General features: G+C 42.6%; 1 protein-coding gene across 2 annotated transcripts; it reads right to left on the reverse strand.

Annotated features, from left to right (window-relative positions):
• Positions 1–4,875: 4,875 nt before the first annotated feature.
• Positions 4,876–23,725, reverse strand: POPDC3 (popeye domain containing 3). Of its 2 annotated transcripts, none has more exons than XM_048298671.1 (4): positions 23,616–23,725; positions 14,096–14,833; positions 12,227–12,335; positions 4,876–11,387 (listed from the first exon to the last, which is right to left on the reverse strand). In XM_048298671.1, the coding sequence occupies exons 2-4, from the start codon at positions 14,584–14,586 to the stop codon at positions 11,058–11,060; spliced, it is 930 nt and encodes a 309-aa protein (XP_048154628.1). In that variant the 5' UTR covers positions 14,587–14,833; positions 23,616–23,725; the 3' UTR covers positions 4,876–11,057. The 2 variants fall into 2 exon arrangements, with proteins under 2 accessions (XP_048154628.1, XP_048154630.1); XM_048298673.1 differs by lacking the exon at positions 23,616–23,725 and adding an exon at positions 22,962–23,386.
• Positions 23,726–26,668: the final 2,943 nt, after the last annotated feature.

Here is a 26,668-nt window from a genome sequence, read left to right on the forward strand (position 1 = left end):
CCGGCCCCGCGCCCCCTGTGACCCCTGCGAGCATCACCCCGGGCACCCGCACCCGGGTCGGCACTGCCTGTGGGCAGTGCCCAATCGAGGCGCCTAAAACAGGTGGGGAGAGCCACCGCGCAGAGGTGCGGCCGGAGCCCCGCGCCCGGGCAGCCAGCCCAGCTGTTGGGTGGTTAAAATTAGAAGGGCTGAATTCTCCCCTAAACGAGTCGCAAGCAGTATTGCCCCTACATGGTGTGTCAAGGAGCCTCAACAGCCTTTATAAAACCGCTCTTCGCAACTCGGCACCTGCTGTGGTTGCTCTGTCACGAGCATGATGTTTAAGAAATGCCACCAAGTTTGCTCGTGCGGCAGTTTGACAGCTCCCAGAAACGGCGTGCTTCCAAAGCGGGACGCTTGTGTCCCCGCAAGTCGGCATCGGTTCTGCCCGTGTCCTGTCCAGCCCCCGCCGGCACCACCAGTCTTGCAGGACAGGCGAAGTAGTCACCGAGCCTGCCTTCATCCCCAGGAGGCTGACGAGTAGCATCCAGTAATGAAAGACATTCCAGCCCATCTCAAAACTTGACTGTTGGTGATAAATGAGGACTGAAAAGGCAGAAAAACGCTTTCAACACATTCTGATGAACTAGCTACAAAGTGGGGTTATTTTTTCAGCAGCCAAGAGCATATGATCAGCATTATTCTTAAATATTTTTGGAAAGCATACAGAATCCCAAGTCATTTTTGAAGTAACAATTTACACCTGTACATATCAACATATGTCCCAGGAGGCCGTGCCTTTGTTATGGTTGTTCTTGGCTTTGCATCTTGGAGAAGAGATCAGGATCATTCCAGGAACATGTTCCATGTGAACAGGAGGTTTATGAATCCTGCTGCCCCGTGTAAGATCTGATTTTCAAAAATATATTATGAAATAATTATGAAGGACTTGGGACTATGTTTCCTCTGGCCAGCCGTTTTTATGGATATACCTTCTCTTTCCTGAGACATGCAGAGTAAGTGAGCTGGAAAAAGGGTAGGAAGAATGAGTCAGGATAACATAACTACAGGAATGGTCATAAGTGATAGCATCTAGCATGTGTTTGAGAATGATAGTATTCAGCTATGCTTGCTGGAGCAAAGCCAAGTAGCTTCCAAAAGCTGCACAAAGCAGCCCATCAGAGAGTTCCTATCCCAATCCAAACTGACATGTAAGCATTTTCTAGCACATTACCGAACACTGGAGAAGCGCAGTTTGCTGTACTGGTTGTGTCTTCTGTAAAGCCTTTGTACCTGACATTACCCTCCAGGTCTCTTCTAGTTTTGGGGGAAGCCTTGGTGGTAAACAGCATGTTCTTAGCCCAGTGCAAAAAAAAATGTTAGTTAGGAAAGCTCGGCAACGAACTAATAATATTTGCAGCCATGTGACAGTGTAGAAGTTTGTCCTGATTGCAGTTAGTCTCTTGGGATCTTCATATTTCAGTATATTCATGATTAAACACTATTTCCCGTCTGCAGCAGGGCAGTAAGAACCAAGACTACGTGGGTAATGGAGATGGTTGTATCTGCCAGTACAGCTGTCAGCAGAAAGAGGGAAGTGAGAGAAGGTCTGAGAGATGTGCCTCTATCCTGTCTCTCCAGGAGGGCTATAAGCAGGTGGAACACGTAGACATGGCTCTGATGGACTCTGGTGTTGTGCTGTGGTGTGCACCTGTGCACAGAAGAAAAACTTTCTCTGATAGAATCACTGGCATTAATTTTATATAAGATGATGGCACATAGTCCAAGGCAGATACTAATGGCCTTTAGTTTTACAGATAATATTAGATAACATTAACTATACTTACACAGATAACAAACATTCTCTAAGTAAGAAGTACTAAGTAGAATTTATCCTCTTAAAACAAGGTCTCATGTACTGTAGGAGAATGGGCTGGTTTAATTAAATTATTGTCCTGCTGTTAAATCACTCTAAAGACTGGTTTAACCTCCTATCTTTGTCAATAAGCTACATGTTCTCTGAAGTCTGCTAATATAAATTAATCTGTAATGAAGCAAGAAATAAAAACTGTTTGCATTTACACAGAATGAGGATTGGCTTTGGACAGACAGATCAGTTTTTGGAGATTCGTGTTGAAATGATGCATTTTGTCAGCAGAGACAGGTCTAATGGTGTTTCAGCTGTTCATTGATGCAGGTTTCTTCTCTGTTGTGTCTCTTTCTTCTGCTATTAAGATCTTGATAGCTTAAGTACTTTCTCCAATTATACAGTTATTTTCCACAGTAATAGTCCACAGTAGAAACTGTCACATGGATGTGGCAAATTGCTCAGTCTTGTTCCTTATCTCCAGCAAACAGCTTTGTGATCCTCAACAGTACACCTTAACCTCTTGGTGCCTGCCTATTTTTCTGGATTCCAGGGAAAACATCATCCTGCTGATGATGCAGGGAGGTGTTGGACCTCAGAAGAGGACAGGTAGGAGTTCAAAAGCACAGCTGAGACCTGAAGCTCCTTCTCCTGTCTCTCAGTTTAGCCTAGCCAGGCATTGGAAGACCTTATTATGCAGATGAGAAAGAAACTTTTCATGAAACTGCAAGTGCTCTGCCTCTTCCAAATGAGAGTCCAATGCCATAGCCTTTTTTAGGCAAAGTTTTCACTAAAGAGAACAAATGCTTTGTATTCAGGATCCCAGATGTGCCAGGCTGACAGGGCTATTTTCAGACAATGGCAAGATCTATGAAATGTTTCCATTTATAGTTTCAGGAAGTGTACTCAGCATCTACTCTAAACTAATCTTTTAAATTCCCTCCATAGGCACTATAAGTGGGCTGCTTTAGAAAGCAATTCATTCTGTGTGCATTTGACAACTGTCTGGAGTGGGATGAAATACACTAGCAAATCCCATCCCACTTGCTGAAATTATGGGCCGTATAACTGAAAAATCACACACATTTTCTGCAGAAAATTTATTTATATGGGTTTTGCCTGAAAGCATCCTCAAGAATTATGTTTTACTAGAAGGAAGTTTGCATGGAAGAGATTGTGAACGACAAATACTCTCTCAGCTCTTCAGTATTCTGGAGTTTTTTTAACAGGAATATGTGCATTCCAGTGCATGTTTACCTCAGGCCCTCTGACAGACACTTTCTGATGTATAGTCAGGCAATTCTTCCAATGCAACACCTGCAGGGATGGTGTCTCCTGTTAATACAAGAAGGGCTATCTTTTTGTTTGAATCCAAGATATAAAACACTACATCCCAGGGCTTCCAGGTATCTGACTAATAGTATAGTAACTGATTGTTGCCAGCTTACAGCCAGGAGCCAACTTTCTTCTAAAATAATCAGTCAAGGTATTCAGAGTTTAACAGATGGTTGATGTAGATGTTTATCCAAAGGGTACATGATCCTGAGGTATGAGGATAGAGTAAAATTGTTTGCTATTAAAGTTATCTAAACTGTGTGCAGTAAACAATTTATTCAATCACACTGAACAATTATCCCTGCTCCCAAATTATGCATGAGCAGTTCCCTGCTGACACTTTATTTTGCATGTTCATTATTTGAAATTGCTCAGTGAACAGTTTCTATGAACTGCTTGCAAGTGATTTTTCTGGGACTTGATGGAAGGGCCTGCTATGCTTGTTCTAGCTCTACCTAAATCACATGACTCCCCCAAAAAAACAGGAGAGCTGATATAAAATGTGTTGGATTTCCTAAAGCAGAGCCAAGGCACGCTTGTCACTGCCCTGCCAGGGCAGCTTTCTTACGGCATTTGGGAATAATGGGAACCTGTCCCAGGGGCTTTGCTTCTTTCTACAAATAGAGGAATACCAGATATGGAGTTTGACTGCATTGCCTGCCTGGAACTCAAATAGCTATCGACACATTGCTCTTGGTTAACGTGAGGCAGCTCTTACTTCACACAAAATTGGAAGACAAGTAATAGAGCCATGCTTTTGCGCTACATCTCTCCCCTCACTGGGTGACAGCCCATTTTTAGGGGTCCCCACTACAGCAGATTTGGCAGCACTGGGTGAACTGGCTGTGATTTTTCTGTCCCCTTTTTGGACAACTTCCACGCACAAATAAAGTTCAAAACGCTCATGGACAGATGTCTGTGCTAATCCTGGGGTAAACGCATTTCAGCAGCAGCTCTCAATGTTCTCTCTGCAGAGATCCCCACGGATTTCTGTGAGTCTGTGTGACTGTCCGTATAAACCAAAGGAATTGCAGATACTGTCAGAGTACAAATGCATGCATGCTTTTGGGTGTTGCTACAGTGACAATTAATGTTTTGCTGCAGTGTTAGTCTTTTTTAGCTGTGCATTTTAATATTTACCAGTGGCTATTTTTGAGAAGCAAAGGCTGGGACTGAACCTTGAGGATGTTGCGTATGTGCATCATTATCAACCATTTTCTAGGAATTAAAAAAATTATTGATAAAGATTTAGAATTTTATGCAAAGATATGAAAACACAATAAATAACAAGAGTTTAACAGCTACAGACAGACAGACAGAACTGAAAAAAAAATCAAAAAACCTAACTAAAAAACTTGAGGAACAAGGACAAAAAAAGAAGTAGGGGGAGGCTGAAGGTAAGTCTAAGAAATTATTTAAACAAGTGACAAAGATAGCATACATTATTTGATAGTGATAATAGTCCACCATGAAGGGAAAGAAAAGGTAAATAGATTACCTCAGAAAAACTTTGAACTGGAAAGAGATAGCTTTTTCAAATTTAATAAACTGTGCATATTGTAAAGGACTGTCAACATGTGTGCTGAGTTAGAGCATGCCACAACTGCTTCTTGCTACCTTGATTTTTAAAAGTAAATACAGAATTTAAAAAAAACACATTTTCTTCTCTTTTCAATTAATAAATAAGACCAGTCTTCTAAGTAATGTTTATTATGCTTCTTTGTTCTGTAAAGAAAAGAGCAACAAACAAACCCCTATTATATAGAGTAAAAAACAGGGATACAGACTGCAATAAACATACATATATATGTGATTATTGCTTTTGCATGTAGCTTAAGTACATATACCACTGTAAAAAGCACTTTCAGAACTAAAATGGCAACCACTATAGTTAACAAAAAGATACTAATAGTTGGTAAAATCAAAATCCATGTAAAAATGCTTTATGTATCAGTATTTCTTGTCTTTTTTTTTTTCTACTAATACTTACTCATTATTTCTTTAACGAACATATTTCCAGCATGAACATTATATTTTTGAAAAGCTGTAACTGAACAATAAAATGAAGAGCTAGTGATAAACAGAGCATAGTGCTGGATATCTGACTTTTTGAGAAGCACTTCATTCGCCTCACTAGGGGAGATCTGCTTGAAAGTATCATTTGAGAGGACTCAGCTTTTCTGTAAATGAAAACAGGACAGTTTTGCTTCATATTCAAAAAAAGTATTCAGAATATTTTATCTCTTAGTAAAACAGAATAGCTACTACAGCTGGGTTCCATAAAAGCTTTAAAAATTTTAATGTGAGAGAGTTAGATGAACAAAGCACAGCAAGGAATTCCAGCACAACAGCTTGGAACTGCTGTTCCAAACATTTCATAGATCCAAACTGCTTTTTTTATAGGAACTGCTGATACCCATCCTTGGGTATCCTAGCAGATGTGAACTGGCTTGCCTCACTGTTGTTATGGATTAAGTTATTTTTCATTTACCCGGTGTAAGAGAACACATATGGGAAGATAGAGGGTCATACCTAATGTGTTTTAAACTCATCCCAAATCTTACCTGCCAGTATCCCACCCTTGAGTCATGTCCTACATGGAAGTGCAAGCCCAGCATTGGGTATCTAGATTGTCCTGCACTCTTCCTAAAACCCACGCATGGGAAATATTAAAGAGGTATGTGTGCTTCATCCTCACCAAGCCATGACTCCTGCAGGCTGCTTGGGATCATCCCACCAGAATCGCTGCCTGGGGACAGGGACCAGCTCACCTCCTTTCACAGATGAGGTGCTTTAATGCTTGCCTATGATGTGCAGTTTCTACAGAAGGGGACACTGCTGCCCACTTCTATGCAATTACATGGTTAGAGCACTCATCCATTAGATGGGATTTTTGGCTTCAGTGTCTCTCTTGGCCTAATGTCCCTTACTCCCAGAAAATTATTATAACCCCCAGATTTGCACAAGTTTAGGTGGAGAGTTACTAGTGGATACAATAAAAACTATGGGATTCACTGCTGAAATAGTTCTTTACTACCATTATTTTATTGCAGTTTTTTATTTATATGACATCTTAGTTCTTGGTCATCTATCTTTTATCATCATTTGTCTTCAAAATCCTGCTCAGGTAGCAAAATAGTCCTGTCCCAATATACCACTGATCCCTCAAATTAGGAGCTGCAGTTCAAATGACAACTTAAAAATATTTCCTGTGAATCCACAGCAGAAGAATAACTGCTACAAAATCCTTCTGCTCTCACAAGCTTTTGGGAATGTCCCATCTTTTTTTTTTTTCCACTCCAGAGCAAGGTTTAACAACATTTATAGCTTGCAGAAAGATGATATGGGTCTAAACCCTCTGCTGGCAGAACCCTCTGCCAAGTGACTCTCTAGGAGGGCATTGCTAGCCATGGTTTGGGACACGACCCCAAATCTAGAGCTCAGTGATGACATGCTTTGTGCTGCCTTTCTCCTACACACTCCTGCTGATGAAGCTCCACCTACATGGTTTGATTCATCACCATGAGGTGGCTTGATTTACATGTCAAGTTCAATACATCTTTTGATTCCCACAGCAGCAGAATTACAGCAAGTAGAAACTGAAGGGATAAAAAAATCTACAAGAAAGGAAAGTTAATGTGAATTAGATAAACAGAAAGAAAAGGTGTTTTTCCTTGGGAGCCCTGAACCTATTATATTTTAATGCATATTAATGTAAAGAAATCCAGTATTTTCAAGAGGGATTAACAAATCGGTTTTATATGGTATTTATTTTGTTGTATAGTAAAAAAATCTGTTATACAGTAACACACTAGGGAGGAAAAATATGCATTCAATTATTACAGGAATAGAAAGAAAAATATTAATCTTGTCATGTCTGAATTCAACAAATCAATATTAATTTTTCCTTTCCTACTTAAATAGTTTTCTTCTATATAAATAACTGCAGATTTGTTTCAGTTTTAACGCATGGTTTGCAATATCTGTTCATATGAGCAACACAATATTGTGGTTTAAATTTTCATGTACATTGAGACCAAATATGTCTTATATTTATCATTCACAATAAGCAAAATCTGTAGAGCACTTCTTTCCTGAAAATGTAGTATCAACATATTGTTTAATTACCACAAGCATATGCCTTTTTTGTGGTATAGCACATCGGTGCAATATCATCCAAGCATGTATTCAGCTTTCCCAGTTTTATCCTAGGGGAGGTCATATCTCTATATGTCTAATTTGCTTTGTTGCAAGGGAAACAGTTCTTGAAAACATAGACCCTGGCTGGCCTTCCTCAATTGCAAAGCTCAGCCTCTGCTATCACAGGTAACTGAATAAAACAACCTTTTTCTTTAAGTGCTTAAAATTTGCCTTGCATAGTGTATTAGCTACAACAGCATGTTGGGATGCATCCTCTCTGGTTATTCCATAGTTTCTGTAGTTTCGAGTGGAGTTACATGATGGAACCTGGTACGTGTACTTGCACTAGTAGTGGTTAAAAAAACCCCTACATAATGAAAGAATTGCAGGGTCAGACCCATGCTCCTAAGTAGGCAAAACTTGCTTTTGAACCTCTAACTACATATTGCTGCATCCAACAAATTAATTTGCCACAAGTCCAATTTAAAATAAACATCTCTTGGATAAAATCTGTATGAACTTAGTTCTGTCTTTCTCTCCTCCTCCCCCTCTGTTTTGGACTCTCCTAGGCCATACAGTTTCTTACCTTATGCAGCAAATTTGCACCCTTCTGCAGGCTGTGAGGGCAATTCCAACATGATGTCCATATAATTATAAAAACTTAGGAAAATAACTGATGAATGACCACATCATCACGTGCACAGATTCTGCCACTCTTACCTATAGTAGCATACAAACGTTACAAATGTAGACATAACTCCACAGAAGGTTATGAAACTGGTAAAAAAGAAAAATGTTTTGTAATCTCACAAAACTTGTCTAATTTCGCTGATATAAGTCTGAGTAGGTCTTCACTTAGGTAGATTATACAGCTCACCCAAAATACTGGTTTATGAGTCACATGCCAGACCATATTTCACTGTAAGTTTTAGAAGTACTGTCCAGATGAAAAAAAAACCAGAGGTAGAGAGAACTTCTGTCATGCTTCCAGTCCTTTTGTGTGTACTTATATTATTGTAGATATATATTTTACAGCTGAATTTTACAGCTGAAATGTTCTGCTAGTCATGTCTCAAACAGATGCTGGAAAACTAGAAACGATTTTTAAAAAATGACTCAAAGCCCAAAAAGCACAGTAGCAACAGCTAAACAAGATTAGCTAAGAGTATGTTCAGATATTGACTCAGATGTGTCCTGGTAGAGATTTCTGACAGTAACCAATTCCAGCAGAGAAAAGCATCACAGAGGCTTGTGTTTGGAAAATGTGTGACAGAAGCCAAGGCATACCACAGTCACAAAAAAGAAAAAATTATCCAAGTGTGATATGAAGCACCCATCATTCCCCAGTATCTTCCTAAGCAGTATGCTATAGTTTAAATAGAACATATAAGCTTGATATAGAAATTGGGTAAGATGCCTTGGTCTTATTTTAAGGTGAAGGCAGTCAAATGAATTGACTTTAGTAAAGTCAGAATTTAGTAAAGACAAGCTTTCTTGAATCAATAGGCCAAACCCAAGTATTCAAGAAAACCAAGGAGAACATTAGTACACCTAAGTCTAAAATAACATCTCTTTTATGCATTTAAAATATTTTTATGTTTGCAGATTGTTAAAACATAAAACGTTAAGTATAAACTTCATGTTGGTCCAACACACATAGCATGACAAATTTAGAAATTCTTGTTATCAGAATGAGGTGGGGGGCTATTTTTAAAGGGGTCATTAAAAACAGCACAAGGTTTTTAGAGCAGCTCAGCTGGCTGACACAGAGAGGGATGATGAGGCACAGCCCAAGTGACATCCATGAGAGATGATGCACTTTTCCCACCTCAGACACTGATGACAAACAGGACATGGCACCAACCACAGCACTGAAGTTACATGGGAACACCTGTGCTGAGCCACACCAAGGGGTCAGGTAGTCTGCTGTCCTGTCCCTTAACCAGGAAAAGGTTATGGGAAGAGGGGACACACAGATGTACATCCTTAATACATGCTGCCAGCCTCTGGCACTTTGTGCCTTAGTTAGCATCTGTACAGGTCTTTAAAAGATATCAGTGAACAGTTTGCATTTTTTCCAATTCTCTTTTGACCAGGACAAAGTAGCTCTGTGACTCAGGGACTTCATGCATTAAGCAGTACATACAGAACACATTGCATGGAAGGGTTATGAGAATGATTTGGGGTTTATCATATTGCATGCTGAGGTATTTATGTTTGGCAGGTTTCCCTCTCCGAGAAAGAAAGCTAAAAGCAAAACTTGTACAATCTTATCTGCTCTACACTAATTGTCCTTCAAACAGGTAGTGTTTCACATCCCTTCTAATAGCTTTTTTATACATACTGCATGATTATCTCTCAAGCATAACATCGTATCATTTTAACTCCTCCAGAAACCACTCACAACATCTAAACTTATATGTATACCCACACATGGAGAAGCACACAAGGGCCATCCTACCAAACAGGCCAGCAATTTTAAAATACTAAAAATATTATCTACTTCCAGACATATCAAGCAGCAATCCATTCTCATAAAATTGTAATGCTTCTTATTTTTTGATTACTGGCAGGCATCAGGCAGAGCAGCAGGAAGGTGAGCTAGCAAAGACATTCAGACACTTCTCTTCAAAGGCACCGTGACCCCAAGGGTCGAAACCAGCTCTCTCCTGCTAAATGTGATCTGAGGCTCCCTTATGTCATTAAAACACCACAGAATTAGGGAGAGAATATCTTTTAAATCAAGAATTTCATAGGCACAGGAAAGTGACTCTAGAAGCTAAACAAGAATGTATCAGTTAAAAATTGTATTTATTGCTGCAGCTGTTTTAGTCTCTTCCTGACAAACACAGCTAAAAAGAACATTGTACAACAAACTCCAATGGTTTGGCAGTAGATTGATTAACATTATTTATTGTACATGTCACAAATGGCACTGACACTGCAGGTGCTACAGCATCACATCCTATCAGAAATGCCGAACAACCTTTTCCCTAAGCTGTATTTGCAGCAGTTACAGCTGTTTTATTTTTCTAATGCCAGCAACGACATTTATGTCTGTTTTCACATACTACCTCTCTAGGACAGTCAGAGAGAAACCAATCACTCAATGGGACAGAATTTGCTGTGTTGTTTTGTTTGGATTTTTAACAATCTTGCTGTGCATTTCAAAATCTTTCATTTCTTTAAGAAATGAAACCAATGCAATCGGTCCTCAGTCTTTTTTCTGCAACATTATTCATGTAAATTGAGAGAATGTTCACATGGCATAAAAATGAACATGATAACCAAGTTGCTATATTTTGAAGACAACTTACTTGTTCTCATTGACTATTCTGACTTTACTTCATTATGACAAAATTTTTTGAGGAAATATAATTACAAATACCATGGGTTTGCTTTTTTAAAAAAAAAAAAACTAACAAAACAACACACCACCACAGAGGCCACCACAATTGCAATAAGACCTCAGACTGTTATGATTTGTTCTCTTCCAAAAGGAAAGAGATGAAGATAACAGGAGAATCAACAGAAAGTAAACATATTGCACAGACAGTCAAAATGCAGAAGCCAACCTGTTGGCTTGAAACAGAGAATTCAACCTACTCCAATTAACATAAATGGCACTTATCAGTCAAATTTGGCTTCATCTGCTTTTGCTTCTCTGCTCTTCTGCTCTGCCACCTTCCATCTCCCCTCATCGCTTTGAGGAATGGCTGCAGCAGAACTTTCCTTCCTAGGAGGGTGTGAGGAAGGAGCTGCAGTTTGTAACCCCCATGGGCTTGCGGCAGGGGGACCCTCTCTGGAGGTGGTGGGAGTGGTGGGAGGGCTGCACGGGAGGGGTCTCTGGCAGTGCAACGTGGTAGAAGTTGGGTAAGCGAATGTCGTACCTAAAGCCCTGCCCCACGTGCACCCTGTCATTCAGGGCATACAGTTTTTCAGCAATGTCGCTCCCAATTAGAATTGAGAACAGGCGGGAGATGAAGCGGTGTTTAGCGAACAGCAGGTAGAGCTTCTTTCTCCTCCAGGCCACGTACCGACAATCTGTCTCTGCTGTAAGCGTTACCTACACAAGAGAGAATTGAAGAGCCAGTGACAAGGCAGCGGTGTTGCTGCTGCTGCCCTTGCTCAGAAGGCACCCCCCTCTCCCATCAGAACCTGTCTACTGCAATTAGAGCCTTTTAATTGAGTCAGAGAGCTCTGGGAGGTTACTGTATGCAAAAGACAAGTGAGAACGGTGACTGGATATGGACTAAATGATCACATCTAGTCAGCCTCAATGACAATATGCCTGCACCCACATGGTCAGGATGCCCTGGCTCAGCCCTGCACTCCCTGCTCCAATCCTGGCAGCCTCAGCTGGAAAGGCAGGTCTAAAGAAAGCTCTCGACAAATGCCATTTGTCCTCGTGACAGCAGACATCAGATCCAACACAGACAGAAGCCAGCGTGTCGGTCAAGTGACAGCAGTGGGAGGGCTCACAGAGCTCAGGGGCAGCCCTGGCTGACACCATGTCTCATGCTGTGACCCGTGCCAAGCTGTGTCACAGGCACGTCTCCCCCTGGCTCATCTCCCACTGGGAAACCTCTTCAGCACCAGCTTCTACTCACCCCGAGGAAACCTGGCTTCTCAGGGCTGAACAGCAGTGCAGCCAAAGAATGCAAACAGAGCCTACCTCCCAGATTAGCTTTAAGAAAACCCCTGTTTGTTGTAACAAGATACAAACAGCAAAACCAGTCCAACGGATAAAGAGGACTTCCCTCCCCAAACTAATGGGATGCCACTAGTTTGTACAGTATCACAAACAAAACCCACAACTGAATAAATTTATTTTGAAATCAAACAGTACTTGAACAGTTTCCGGTAGTACTGAAAACAAAAGAAAAGAAACCCCTTAACTTTTACCTGGAAAATTCCCTCTTCTGTGGGCCTCAGTGAATCCCATTCAGGAGAGTCCAGAAACTGAAGAGGAAAAATATAATGCAGAAACTCCCCATCAACTGTCACTCTGATCCTACCAAGATAAGACATGTTAATTTGTTAGCACTATCAGTACACCAGCAATGACTACAACAAGAATGTGCTATTTCTACTACCTGAGAAATTCAAATATAGCTTTGAAAGCACAAAAAAACAGCCGACAGTATCCTAATTATATTTTTGAACCCAGCTTGCTCAGGCCAGTTGAAAGAGAATACAAGACAATCATGCAACTGAAATGGAAATCTTTCCAGGCCTTTTTCAAACCACATTATTCTCTCTGTGGTAGGTCTGTGCAGTGATGCACAAGCTTTGCCATTAAAAGGCCATTATACACTGGAGAGGTGAAAGACCAAAGCCCATAACAGCATTTACCTGCTTCCCCTGAAAACCATGGGATTTACTTCCAGTTTTGGCAAATAAGCATTTTAAAGGGAACAAAGTGACAAAAACTGGGAGTGGGAAGCAGGAGTGCCCCGTGGCATGTGCTAGGCAGGCCTCTCTCCATGTTTAACAGGAATTACATGGCCACAGGACTATGTCTGGAGGCAGATGAACAGCCTGGAGGTATGGGATCTCTGTGTGAATGCTGTGGCCTTCTGAAGATGCCAAAGAGAAGTCTCCTTTCCTTTCTACTTTTTAAATAACATATGAGTTTGAAGGCACACAAGCAGCCCTGTACCACAGGATGAAGGGCAGCAGGAGCTCTGGGTGATCACTAACTGGCTGGGCATGTAGAAGGATGGACACCTCTCCTTTGGTAAGACCAAAAGCAATCTCCATTAAGTACTTCCTAGACAGCTCCCAAGAATGCTCTGAACCAGGGTGTCACAAAGGAAAACTGCCTACAATCCATATTGTTCATTGCAAGCAGTCCTAAATCAGCTGAGTGTCAAGCTGCCTACAAGTTCCATCCATCCATGGAGCAGGCTATCAAAAAGCACCCACAAAGTGTCCCATCAAGGACAGTCCATGTCCATCACCTCTGGGTGTCCCACCTACTCTCGTGGCGGTCTGGTACCACACTCTGCTTTGCATACAGTACAGAAGCTAGTATTTCCCTCCAGGAAAGCAGCAGCAAAGCTGCCAGAAGGCTCTCCTGGAAGCAGGGAGCACAAGCAGGTGGATTTACTGCCTCAGGGTCTAATACAGGGCCACAGTATACAGTAACTGTGGACCCAGTTCTGCAAGGCTTGATAAGGCTCAACTATGTCCCCTTGTAATGAAAGGGCACTTTCAAGTCTTTTGCTCTTCCTTACCAATACTCTTCTCCCACTGCCTTGAAAGCAACCAAATGCAATCTGTATCAAAGTCAAGATCTCCATTAAGCAGAGTTTATCTCAGTATATTCAGTTTTGTAACTAACTTTTTGTACCATTTCAGATGATACTAGTAAAGAAAAATAGGACAGATGCTGTGCTCATCAGCTAGGCAGTAGATAGATAGCAAGCCATGACCTGAAGACTGAAAAACAGCTGAAAGACTGAAAATTTATTCCCTTTATCTGCCTAACCTGTTAAATGCTATGATACAGCAGCCTGGAAAAGAATGACTTCAAATTCTTTTCTTCATGTTATTACAGATTCTGTGCTTAGTGTTTTTGTGCTAGTGCTATCTTAGACAAGTGTATTTAACCTATTAATATTTATATTACTTGCATTAATAATTAATCTATTGCACTGGCAAATAAACAAACAATACACAAATCAGGCTTTTGTTTTTTTCCTCTTTCATTTTCAATAGGGAAGGGAAAATAAAGATATTTGCAGTAAACCTGAACAAGGCAATACAAACCTGCCTGACACAAGCAAGGACAGTTTGTCAATAGGTGTTTTGCCCTGCATGGCATAACAATGTTCCTTCTCCAGGGTAATCACTTCTGCATCGCAGCACAAGACGATCTTTCTGTACACAGTCAAGGAAATTCCCAGAGGCTGGAAGAGAGCACTGTAGAGTTCCTGGAATTCTCTGTCAAAGGCAACACTCCGAACTTGGTAGGTAACGTAAATGAACTGGACGAAGCATATAGTGAACAGCGCAAAATTCCAGGAGAATATATCAGCAGCACAGACATCCAGCCAAGCCCAAACAGAAGAGCAGAGAAAGCCCAGTCCAAGCAAGCTGAAGACGTAGAGGAGCCCAAAGAATCCACTTCCACCCATGAAGCCCACAACAAAGAGAATACTGGCTAGGTGGTAGATAGATCCCTCTGCCTCTTGCTTCCAGGTGGTACACGTAGGATGTGCATATATCAAACTTTCCCAAAAACTTGCATTTTCTCCCATGGCTGGAATAATTTTTTGATTCAGCTGAATCTTGGAAATTTTTATTTATGAGATGCAGCTAGTGAGGTCCTTTTGTTTTCCATTCTTGCAAACTCTGCTCAATGATCACATAACTTCATGGTCTCTTTTGGTAGTGAAGTCACACTTAGGATTTCCAGAAACTAGGCAGCTAACATTCTCAGTGCTGTTTCTCATCAGTTCATGCATTATTTTGACTTTGGTCATGTCATCTGTAGCTTCTTCTGATCTGGACAAGTGAACAAAAGATGAATTACTTATAAAATTATCAATTAAATTTTATCAAAGTTTTATTGCCTAAAACCACAGACTGCATTACAATCTTCCAATTACCCTTGCACTTCTGTGATTCCAGGATCAAACTTCAATATTCATTCAAGTGAAGATCATGTATTCCATATCTGTGGTCCCTGTAGCAACCACTGAACTGTCACTGAATCCATGTATGCTGCATTCGCAACATCCTGTGACAAGCCTTTGCACAGCCCCACTGCTGAGAAGGTAGTTGGATTTGTTGGTCCAGACCCTGCTCCCTGAGAGCCTTTTTTAATCTCCTACCCAGCTCTTTAAGAAGAGACAGTGAACTCTTCCTCCTTGTTCGCCTCCTCCATTTCACTCTGGATTTTGGTCAAATCATTCTCATTAATGGGTTGAGCAAAGCTGCTCTCTGTTCCCGGAGACAACAAACTCCATCCCCAAACACCACAAGGGAAACCCAAGTGTCCCAGGGGATGGTCCTTTCTACTCCAAGGATAACAGGCAAAAACCTGTCATATATAAGGAAGACTACAAAGCTTAAAGGCATCTTGATACAGATTATGTTATTAGAACATGAAATAAGTAGTCCTGCAAAATACTACTCAAGGGACATTTACGAAGCAATTTTATAACATTCAAAGTTCTATATCATAAAATTTCACACCATGGACCTCATAATTTTATTGTTCAACACTCTCAAATATGAAACATGCTATTTGTTTTCATATGGTGATGTATTTCTAAGAGTTTTAAAAGGAGAACACAGAGACAGCATGCATAAAGCAACCCCAAAATAAATTTTTTAAAAAAATCAAAACCAGCTTTCCATACCTGTCTTTTAAAATAAAAATACATACTTCAGTGTGAGATTACACATGGTAAGAACTGCAAAATCAGAATATATTAGTGGTGTAATCCAGACTGAAACCTCCAAAGCCTTACTGTCTGGTTCTTTTCCTGGTAGAACAGCAAGGAAACTAAGAACTATCTTGCTATCAAAATTATCAGATTCTCTAGAATATCAAAGTAGTTTGTTTTTTTTCCCCTCACAAGAGCCACAGAAGTCAATACTTTAAAAGCACTGCTGTTGCAGTGAAAGATCCAGCATCATTCATCAGGGCTTTCAGTTGTGCTTCTTTTACAATGACAGGTCTAAGAAATTAATAAAGAAAATTTATATAATATTTCCTAGCCGTCACAGCATTACTTCTTTAAAGTTTATTCAAACCCCAACATTAATTCTGTGATTGAATAACACTAGTGCTAAATAAAGACATAAAATCCTAAACAACTGAGCAGCAGAGCTCAGAAGAACAAGTTAGGAGGACACTCTCCCTCTCTGGGAGTGGTGATAGGAAAAGTCACTGGCCCTTAAAAATACCACAGCTAAAGAGCACAGAACCTCTCCAAATTACAATGTTCAATATCCTCCTACAGTGTAAAAACCAGCATTACAAGAATAAGGTAGTTTGCAACTATAACCTTTTCAGTTTGTTTCTTTATCCAAATACTCTCCTCTGGTACAGGATTTCCTGCAGATGTAGGATTTATCCCTTGGAGACTGGGAAACTGCATCAGCTATGAGGAAGTTACCTAGGTGTGGTAAGATCATGAGGAAATTTAGGTGGTACTTCTGTGATCAAGGGGTAAGATTTCTGAATCAAAAGAAAATAAAACTGGAACATACAGTTCCCAGACCTTGTATTCTGAATCCACTCAGCATTTCCAATACACGGTCAAAAATCAGTAGCAGAAGTAGTTTGTTTGACTGATTGTTTGTTTAAAACAGAATCACTGATAACAGTGATTTTGGATTATTGTTAATACTTGTACTCTCCTGCCAACATTTTGCTCTAAGCAGTTTTACTGAGGACCCTAATTTCTAAAAGAAAATAATAAAAATCTGTGTTTTGAAGGGAACCATGACTGAGGAGTTACACTGGAAACTGTATGCATGCCACAAACAAAACCATAGTGGATCAGTAATTAACTTTACATGACCAACATCTTGTCATCATGTAAGGTCACACATTGCAATAATTTCACATGACATTATAGTAATTTCACAAAATGTATGTTCAATTTTTAATTCACTTATTGCATTCTCAGTCTGCCCACACTATAGCTCACAGTGTTTCTGTAAAGCATCTATTCATGACAAGATGGGCGAAGATAATATGGAAAGAACAGTGTGTCAGTAGGACACAGATATAGGGTCATCATACACAAAACCAAAGCCCTGAGGAAACTGTCCTGCATTTTTAAGTGTTCATTTTCAGAATGGGACCTGTCTTCCAAAACCACTGTGTGGAAAATTCCCATTTATTCCTCTATTTCTACACAATGAGAACTTCTACTGTGCTGCGGCATCCCCCAGACTGGAGAGGACCTTTCTCCTTCTGGGCAAGAGGAAAGGCAAAGGAGGGAGGTCAGTGCTAGCCCAAAGCACAGCCTTACCAACACAACACTCTCCTGAGCTACACAAGGTGTGCAGGCAAAGCCAAACTGTCCGGAAATACTGACAAAACCTACTCCTAAATGGGCCTGATTTCTCAGGGCTGTGGTGAAGAGTAGGCATGCTTGCTGCCAGTGAACTGCAGGCAGAAAGAGAAGATGCAGCTCTTCTCAGTCAAAAAATTATGCTAATATTTGGGAGCTAAAAATTGTTGGTAATTGTAAACAGAGCAGAGATAATAATCGGTATGGGCCTAAGAATAGTAAAATTTCCAATTTTGAAGGGTATTTAGTGCTAGATAAGGCCTTTCACATTTTTCTGTATAGTTCCTACAAGTCCAAAATTTAAACTCTTGAGGGTTTCAGAACAGTCATTCTAATTAAGCCATTCATCTACTGCAAGTGAGGTTGGGGGAGAGAAAAATCCCCCAAATCAAAAAACCAAGCAGCTGTGATACCAACTGAGTCATCCTTCACAGTAGCACAACATTACCATTTGTAAGCACCTGGAGGGGACACCATCCTCTCACTGAGGTGCTTTGGTCTTCTGCTTTGTTTGATGACCTGCTTCGATTGCCCTGGCTGCGGCGAACAGTTATTGCTACAGGTTCATCTGACGGTGATGATCCAGCAAGCAGGAAACGGCATTTAAAGCAGGTGTCTTGGCTTATAAAGCTGAAGAACTGTGTCTTCCCAAGCAAACGTTGAGTACTTTCTACTCCATCCCTGCCTATGGAGAAGGAGCACCATGCACAGCACGCTCCCTGCCATGGGACTGCCATAATCAGAATGGCACACATTGACATCTGTAGGCTGCCAAAAGCCGAGTTTCATGCAAGATGAGTCCTCCCAGCTCAGGAAGGAGATGTGCCCTGCCAGCACAGGCTGAATTACTGACATGCTTCAGAGTGTCTTGCCCCACCACACATCCCACCTTCTCCAGCAGAAGCAGACGAAGGGATGCGAAAAATCAGCCCAGGCTAGAGATGTGAGCAATATACAGCGGCATGGACTTCTTTAAAATATACAACAGTGCTGAAAGGACTAAGCTGTTATCAGAAAGTGTTAAAATCACTGAGTTTGCTGGAGTTTCAAAGCAGAAAATGGAGTATTTCACTTACACTCTACCAAATAAATATCTGCTGGCAACATAAAATTTCATATAAGCAGTACACTAAAGCAGTCAAAACAGAATGAATTTGTATTGTATAAATGCACATTACAACCTTCCCCTCCTCAAATGGGTGTTTCCCCCACACATTGCAGTATTCACATAAAGAATTACCCATTATGTACATTTTTAATTTGCTTGAGAACTGTGTGCTTCACCCCATTTTTGTCACTGATGACTCAAATTCAACTCTGAGAAGCTCTGAGTGTTAGTTACTGCGTCTGGATCACAATAATTCCTGCAAAAAAGAAACCCTAAGAGCCCTGAGGCCACCAGCAGTTCTTTCTTTGGTCTTTTTAATTAAGCCAAAAGTAAAGCTATTCAGAGTTTGAATAGTCCATTCTTTAGTTGCCTTATCCCAAGTACTCCGAAAGAAAGCCCTCAGCACTTTCACACTGTACATGTTGACAGGCTATAGAGCTGCACGTGCTAATCGTGTAACCAGCCTGGGTGAATTGTTTGCTACAGGTTTGGAAGCAAAAGGAAAGGTTTTCCTTTACAGCGTATACACTTTTTCGCACAAAATGAGATTATGCTGGATTTAGCAGGATTTGTCTCACTGGTTTTAGCCACTACACTGTGTATGTTTACACATGATCTAGGGGTCATAGCCTGGCTCAACAGTCCAGCAACTCCACCAGGAGCAAGGCAGTCCCTCCAGCCAGGGGGGGTCCTCCTGGCCTTGACACCCTCCCCCCCTCATTCCGGAGGGGTGAGTTCCAAGCACCCCCTCTAGGCTCACAAATTACATCTGGTCTAGCAATCATTTAGATTACAGAAAGCAACTGCTCCTTAATTTCATCAAGTAGTTTCACATGCAATGTACATGCATACATCAATTAAGATACCCCTTCCTTCCATTGTCCCTACATCTCTGGAATCCCCTCTGTGGCCCCTACTGACACCTACCGCTCCCAATCCTTTCCCCAAGCTACTTTCCTTCCACAGTGGGGCGAGATACCCACAGGGACCAATAGAACCAAACTCCTTATTGAATGCAGTGTCTAACTCAGCACAGAGGAGAGCTGTGCACCTACAGAGAGCTGTGGCTGCGTGCCTATAGGCAGCTATGGGCAGGTAAACAAGCTGTTTTCAGTGACATACTGTCCCTGGACCCACTTCTGGCTGAAAATGCATGCAGCCACTAGGACAGTAACTAACAACACAAGCTACAGTACCTTAAACTTCTTGAGACTATATCCTAGAGAAAGCTGTAATTATAATACTGGAAAACACAAGGTTTCCCCAACAAAATGCAGCCTGAACAAAGGTGGAAGGAAGATGAGGAAGAAAAGAACTACCCAATCTAAAAGGCAACGCTGTCAAGATAATCAGTCACTATAAAACTACATCTATTCAGATTTCAAAGACACACAAGGATACATAGCAAAGGTAATTAATTAGTAGGATGGCTTTAAAGATTTCCTTTGCTGGGAATTAAAGAAGTTAAGATGCTGTCTGGACCCTAAAATAAATCTGGATATACATATATAAATATATTTATATATGTATACCCAGATTTATATATTTGTATAAATAAATTTTAAAATTATTTACTATGATACTATTTTTTATGCTACATGAAATCACATTAGATGATCTCAACAATGTCTCCTGGACTTTTGTTTAAGTTGCTTGATATAAAGAAGTTGTATATACCTAGAAAGTTTTGGAGCTGGTCTTCCCAGAGAAATCCAGAAGCCTATCTCAGATACCAACTAAGAGCTACTTTAGGCAACAGAAAACACTGAAGACAGGTACATCTCTGAAATTACTCCTCCCATAGACATTATAGATGAAAGCTTCATCTGTGTGGAGCCAGCATCCCTTCCTGAGAATGGTTTTCAAAGAAAGGGATGTGAATGCTTTGCCATGGAGCCTGTCTGCAACCCGAGCAACCAAGCCTCAGGATCCCAGTCCCTGGGTGAGCATCATCGCAGAATGAAGAGGGACTGCAGTGCAGTTCTGTGTCCCTTCTGCACAACATCACAGCTTCAATGAGAAGGGCAGCAAGTGACCCACCCACACGAGTCAAAATGAATCACTGGGAGCACGGTCATGGGAGGAGAGAAGATGGATTAGCACTCCCTCGGGTTGAGGCAGGCATCTCGTGTCCATTCATGTCTCATCACTGTCTCACCCACTGGATCAGTGCTCTGAGCAGAGGCTGTCACACAGAAAGTAAAGTGTCTCAGAAGTCTCTGCCTAGTCCTTCCAGTACCCCTGGTCTTTAATTCCCAAACTGGACCCACGACAGTGAGATCATCCATTTGATGTGATACCTTCCCAGACAGCAATCCTTATGGTAATGCTCGGAGCTGCAAAACAGGCAGCTGGGGCATGTCCAGCCATCAGTGGTGCTTCACTGCCTTCAGGGCAGCTCTGAGAAACAAGAACCAGCCAAGCAGGACTGTCCAGGGCCAAAGCCCTGCTCTGGTCAGGCAGAATTTAGGCTACCATGCTTAAGGTTGTTCAACCAAGCAGCCCCTTCAGTCACCTGCTGCCCAGTCTTGTAGACAGCCCAATGCCACCTCTACACTGAGGTCAATGGTTCACATGACCCACCAAATGGCACGAGACCAGTGACTGGTTGTCCTCCTTGCCAAGCTGGGCCTGTCTCCCATCTTCCTGGTGCAGCAGATGCAGAGCTGCTGTCTCCAAAGCACAGCTCTTGAACGGGAGACGTTTCATGGGACTTTCCCCTCATTGAGCTTGTTTGGGTGCAGCTGGGAAAGTCTGATTCTGCCTACAATTTGCTCAAATTCCCACTAATCTTTTTAAGAAGTGGAAAAAAGCTGGATGGGGGAGGCCTTGAGAGAAAAAGAAACCCCACAGTAATACAGAAAGAACAGTACAAGGTTCATTAGGAGCACTGCATACAGTGAAGCTGGTGTTATTTAGTCTTTAAAGACCAGCTAACTATACACAATTTACAGTACTTCAACAATTCCCATTTATCATTGTAAAATACACAATGCAACCCTCTGTGGTTGCAAAGCCAATGTTGAAGACGCTGTCTATTTTATCATCTAGACAGTGTCTGAAAAGAAATAAAACTTACAGACTTCTTTCAATTTGAATCGGAATTAAGGAACCATAAGTACACGTGGTATTCCTGCCAAACTGAGAAGTATAATCCCCTTTCTCCTTTTTTTAAGGTATTTTGCTCCTAAGAAACATGAATATGGAATGGCAGTCAGACATTTTTTAAACTAACAATAGATTGCCAGCTCTTGGATAAATTTGAGCAAGGCTCTCATATATAGAACAACATTAGCCAAAAACAATTTAGGGTGTATGTTTTATTGGGTTTGAGAATAAAACTTGAAAGGAAGTACAATTTCAAGCTTCTTTCCAGTTCAACTTTTAAATTAATAGTGGAGAAAGCAGCCACAATGCACATTTCACAAGTGCTTAAAAAGTGGTTTAATGAACTACAGCTGAACTCTGCAGAATTCTGCTTAAGTGAGTTTGTATGGTGCAGTAATGCCTTTCAATGGGAATGCACTACCATGAAACCAATGACCTGACACGAACTTAATTTCCCAAAAAAAGAGGCTTGGTTCACAACACCATACCTGCATGTACAACTGGCTTACAGAATTGCACCATGAGCCATGTGTCCAAACACATAAACACAGATTGCCTATCATTATCTGGAGACACTGACCAGAGCTCTTCTTTGCAAAGTAGGGGAACACACTAAAATGATAAAATAACTTCTCCTCTCTGAAGAACCCACACACTTAGTAAGAAGATCACATGTAGCTTCAGCTAACAACCCTTTTCTTGAATCCTTAATAAACTGTCTGCTCTCAACTTTCATCATAAAAGCTTTACCTGACACAAACTTTGCCTTCACAGTTATCTGTGAAGGCAAAGTTTGTGTCAGGGACCACAACTGACCACAGTTACCACTTTCTTCTGTTTCAGTATCTAAGCTCCTCATTAGAGGACTTGCAGTGTACTTACTATTTTGCAGGCAAGGCATTTCTTTAAAACTTGACATTTTAAGCTACTTTATTATTTGGCACCACAGAGAACTTTGTGGAAAGCCTGAACAGGACCAGTTCTGCAGAAGTGGAAACCATTTCTTGTTTTGCTGTGGTCAGTGAAGACATTTTAACTTGTACATATACAATCACATTCCCATTAAGCAACAAAGTAGCAAGAAGCCCTAGTTCTGGAACTCAGGTTTCATCAGGGACATCTCTGTAACACGATCAGGTGGTCTGTGATTCAATATTACAGGATATCTGCTATATAAAATGTTTGCCCATAAAGTGATTGACAGTCTAAATGCACACAGAGTTTTCCAGAACAGATGAAGAAAATGTGGTAAAATATTACAGTTTGGAAGAAGGTGTTTGGCAAAAAAGATTATAGTTTGGGGAAGAGCAGTGGTTTGTGTCGCTCGTTCTATCTTCGGAAAGGAGCAACTGCAAATGCAATTTCAGGGTTCATCTGCTCTTACCATTAATTGATGGAGAGAGAGAAGAATCAAATAACGCCAGCCTACGAAGCAAACCCCCAGCCGGAGGAAGAAATCCCCGGATCCCGAGGTGGTTTTGTGACAGTAGAGATATTCCCGAGCCAGCTCTTCCGTCAGTGAGCAGCAGCAGCTGCACCCGGGCAGAACCAGAAGCCCCGCTGTCCTAAGGGACAAATCCTAACCCGAGACACGCAACGAAGAGTCCCACTTCAAACAGCGCCCTGGCGAGGGGAAGCGCTGGGCAGCGTGTCACGCTCCTCTCTAAAGGGGACACAGCAGAGCTCTCCAACTTCCAGGCAGGGCTGACTCGCGAGCTCCGGTTACCCCCGCCGGGCACGCAGGGAGGGAGGGCTTCCCTCCCGGGGCAGTGACCTGTCACCCCCGCTCAGGACGCCGCCGAGTCCTCAGGGCGGGCAGCCCTCCCGGGACTGCCGCTGCCCCTGCCCCAGTGCGGGTGTCCCGGAGCGCGGCGGTGCTGGAGGCGTCCCCGGCTGCGCTCGCCCCGGCCCGAGCGCGCAGCGCTCCGAGCGGTGCCTGGCTGGACAGCGCCGGCGGGGGGCGGGCAGAGGCAGCGCCCGGGCTTCTGCCCGCCCCGGCTCGGTTCGGCTCGGCCCCCGCCCTGCCCGCGCCCCTTACCTGCCCCGGGAAAGTTTCCTGGCCGTCCGGACGGGACGGCCCGGGGCTGCCGCTCGTCGCTGCCGGCCCCGCGTCCCGCGGCGGGCGCGGAGCCGCGGCTGTGACTAAAATAGGCAGAGGAGCCGCGGGAGCTGCGGGCGGCGCCAGCGGGGCCGGCACCGAGCGGCCGCAGCGCGCAGGCGCCTCCGCCGGCCCCGGGGCTGCGGGCGCGGGGCAGCCTCGAGGGAGCGGGGCCGGGCCGGGCCGGGCCGGGGCAGCCTCGGGGGAGCGGGGCCGGGCCGGGGCAGCCGAGGCGGCGGGGGCTGCCCCCCGTCCCGCAGAGCCCCTCCCGCGGCGGCGGCCGTGCTGCCCCGGCCCGGCCCCGCTCCCCCGGGGCTCCCGCACCGCCGGTGGGCGCCGAAGGCGTCGGGGAGGGACGGGGAAGGCGGTGCCGCCGGCGGCGGGGAGCCCTCGGGGACGGCAGAGCCCTAAACTTGGGCACCCTAAAGCACGCAAAACCTGCCGCTCCTGGCACGGCTGTCTGGGGTTAAACTGTCTGCGGCTGCTGGTTTGGAATAAATGAAATTCTCCTCTCTTTCACTTACTCACCCCAGCAAGGTGTTTCTTCAGAAGAGAGATGCACGCCTTCAGGGTCGCCTTCATCACAAGGCTGGCATGCCATTCATGCCCGGTTTTCAGCTACTTCGTTTCGGAAGAAGCAAACGCCTCCCCAAGGGCACAGAGGGGTCAGTGCATGACCCTTTCAGTGTACTAGCCACGCACTTGTTCTGGTCACCACTTTGTGTCGCGGGGAGAGAGAGATTACTGACGGCGGCGGAGGAGGCAGATTTACAAGTTGTTAAGATAGAACAAATCACAGTATTTTAAATGTGCAACTCCTGTTACTACAGAAGCTATTTGTCGGTAACTGGAGCATAAGCAATAATATGTTTTAAGTAGTAAGTGTGGAGAAACTTGTGTGTGCGCGGGTGGCCAGCTCTGAGGTCCCACGGCAGGCTGGCACGCTCGTCGTGCCGCAGGGTGATGAAGGGCAGGGCACTGACAGAAACTTCTCCGGAAGTTGAAGGACAAAGCAACCTGTCCTGCTCTAGGTAAAGGGATCAACACTTCTGTGAACTTGCTTTCCCGAGGGGGTTCTTTATTTTCAAAGACTTTTTAGCTCTATGTTTGCGAGGGAAGAAGATGCATAATTTTTTGGAATAATTGATTCTCTTAAAACTTGAGAAAATGATGAGCCAGAGCACTTTAAGCTATCCTGAGTTACATATACTCAAATCTTTGTTATCTGATTACAGCACTTATTTTAATATTTATTATTTTTGAGGGGAAAAAGTAGTTTTATATATCTACTAGAGCATGTATTAAGGTTCTTGTAGTTAATGAAACATTTAAAGGGGTTTGCGGTGTAACTCCAATACTTACCTTTCAGGCATGCTTTTTCACAACTAGTTTATGCTATTTCACAACTAGTTTAATTTTAGCCGTATAATTTGAGAGACTTCTATATGGGCAAAACTGAGGCAGTACTGATTCATGTTTTTTTCCCTTTTTGTTCTTTATACGTGGGTGGAGTTGAAAGCACTTATTCAGATCTATCCCCAGTTGCATCAGGCATAAATTTGCCCATTATATTTACTCTTCACTGGAATGATAACAAAGGGATGAGGAAATACATAATAAAAGAAGAGTGCTAAATCTACTGAGATTACATTATTCCAATAAACCACTGTTCCTCCTAATCATCATAAAAGAAGAAAGAAAATATTGGTGGCGTATCTGTAAGATATCTCCACTTTTTGAGTTGTACTTGGTTGGAAGCAATGTCCGTCATAATCCTCCACATATATATAGAACCAAGGAACAGAACCACTACTATATTATTGATTTTAAATCCACATCAATATTATCTAGTGCTCTAAGACTGAGACTATAAATGACCTTCTCAATCTAGCCTTGGAAATAAAACCTGGATGAGAGACCCAAGGGAGGCAATAATAAGATGGCAAAGCCACCATGTGGTACAGACTAGCTCTGCCCAGTGTGCTTTGAACCAACCACTTGAGTCATCAGATTACTCTGATATTTTTTAAACTGCTCGTTGTACTTACATAAAAAGTCCATTTCTAAAAGGTCAGATAATCTAGTAAATGTAAAGCCAAATTATAACCAATACTATTTTTTGCAACGGTATGGCAAGATATAAAGGTCATACTTAAAGGGAGATTTACAAGGGAGCCTGTGGTAAGACTCAGAAATCCAATATCGGACTCGAGAAGCTGTAGGAGACTTTGTGGCCTTGGATCAAGAGAGAGGATCAGCTGTGGCAAATGCTCTGCACAGAGGGTGGGAAGGCAGCTGGCCAAGGGGCCTCAAGGGCCAGCTGGGAACACGTAGCAGAAAGGGCAAGATTAGTTCCAGCTGGGCTGAACAGGACCCTGAACACTTGAGCAGGCATCTTTGGGCCAGTCCCACTGCTTAGCCATGAAACTGGGCATCATGAGCTTCTGACTGCTTGTAAACAGCTCTCTTCTCACACCTGCTATTGGAGTTATGGGAGTGCCTTAGACACACCTATACCTGGACATGATTCATTCTATGAGAAGCCTGGCAGCTCTGTAAAACATGCAGAAAGCCTTGCTGTTGGCTTCTCCACTGCCCTGTCTCCAGATGCCTCTTGTACTGTTGCTGCAGCCAAGGCAGGGTTACCCAAGCAGGCATGCAAAAGTGCCCCCTTAGAGCTGGCACCAGACCTTCCCTTGGCTGTGCTGGCAATTTCCCCCAGAGGTTTATGATTTCACTGTCTAGAAAAGAGCCCCATCTCTTTCCTCAGCAATTGCTTAGGGAGGGACTGACAGCATCAGATGGCTGCCTTCTGCATTATCTTCGAAGTTAACTAATAGTGTTCCCTGCATCGTGCTGTCCTCTAAGAGGAGAAGTTATCAATAACTGTTTAATGGGAAGATTTTTTCTATTTTCTTAGACTTTTTAAGTGTTTAATATATCTCTACTGCATTTTTCTTTCCCTGCATTGTCCTTGGCCAATAAAAATAAGT

The sequence above is a fragment of the Corvus hawaiiensis genome, chromosome 3 (genome assembly GCF_020740725.1).
Source record: "Corvus hawaiiensis isolate bCorHaw1 chromosome 3, bCorHaw1.pri.cur, whole genome shotgun sequence".
Lineage (NCBI taxonomy): Eukaryota > Metazoa > Chordata > Aves > Passeriformes > Corvidae > Corvus > Corvus hawaiiensis.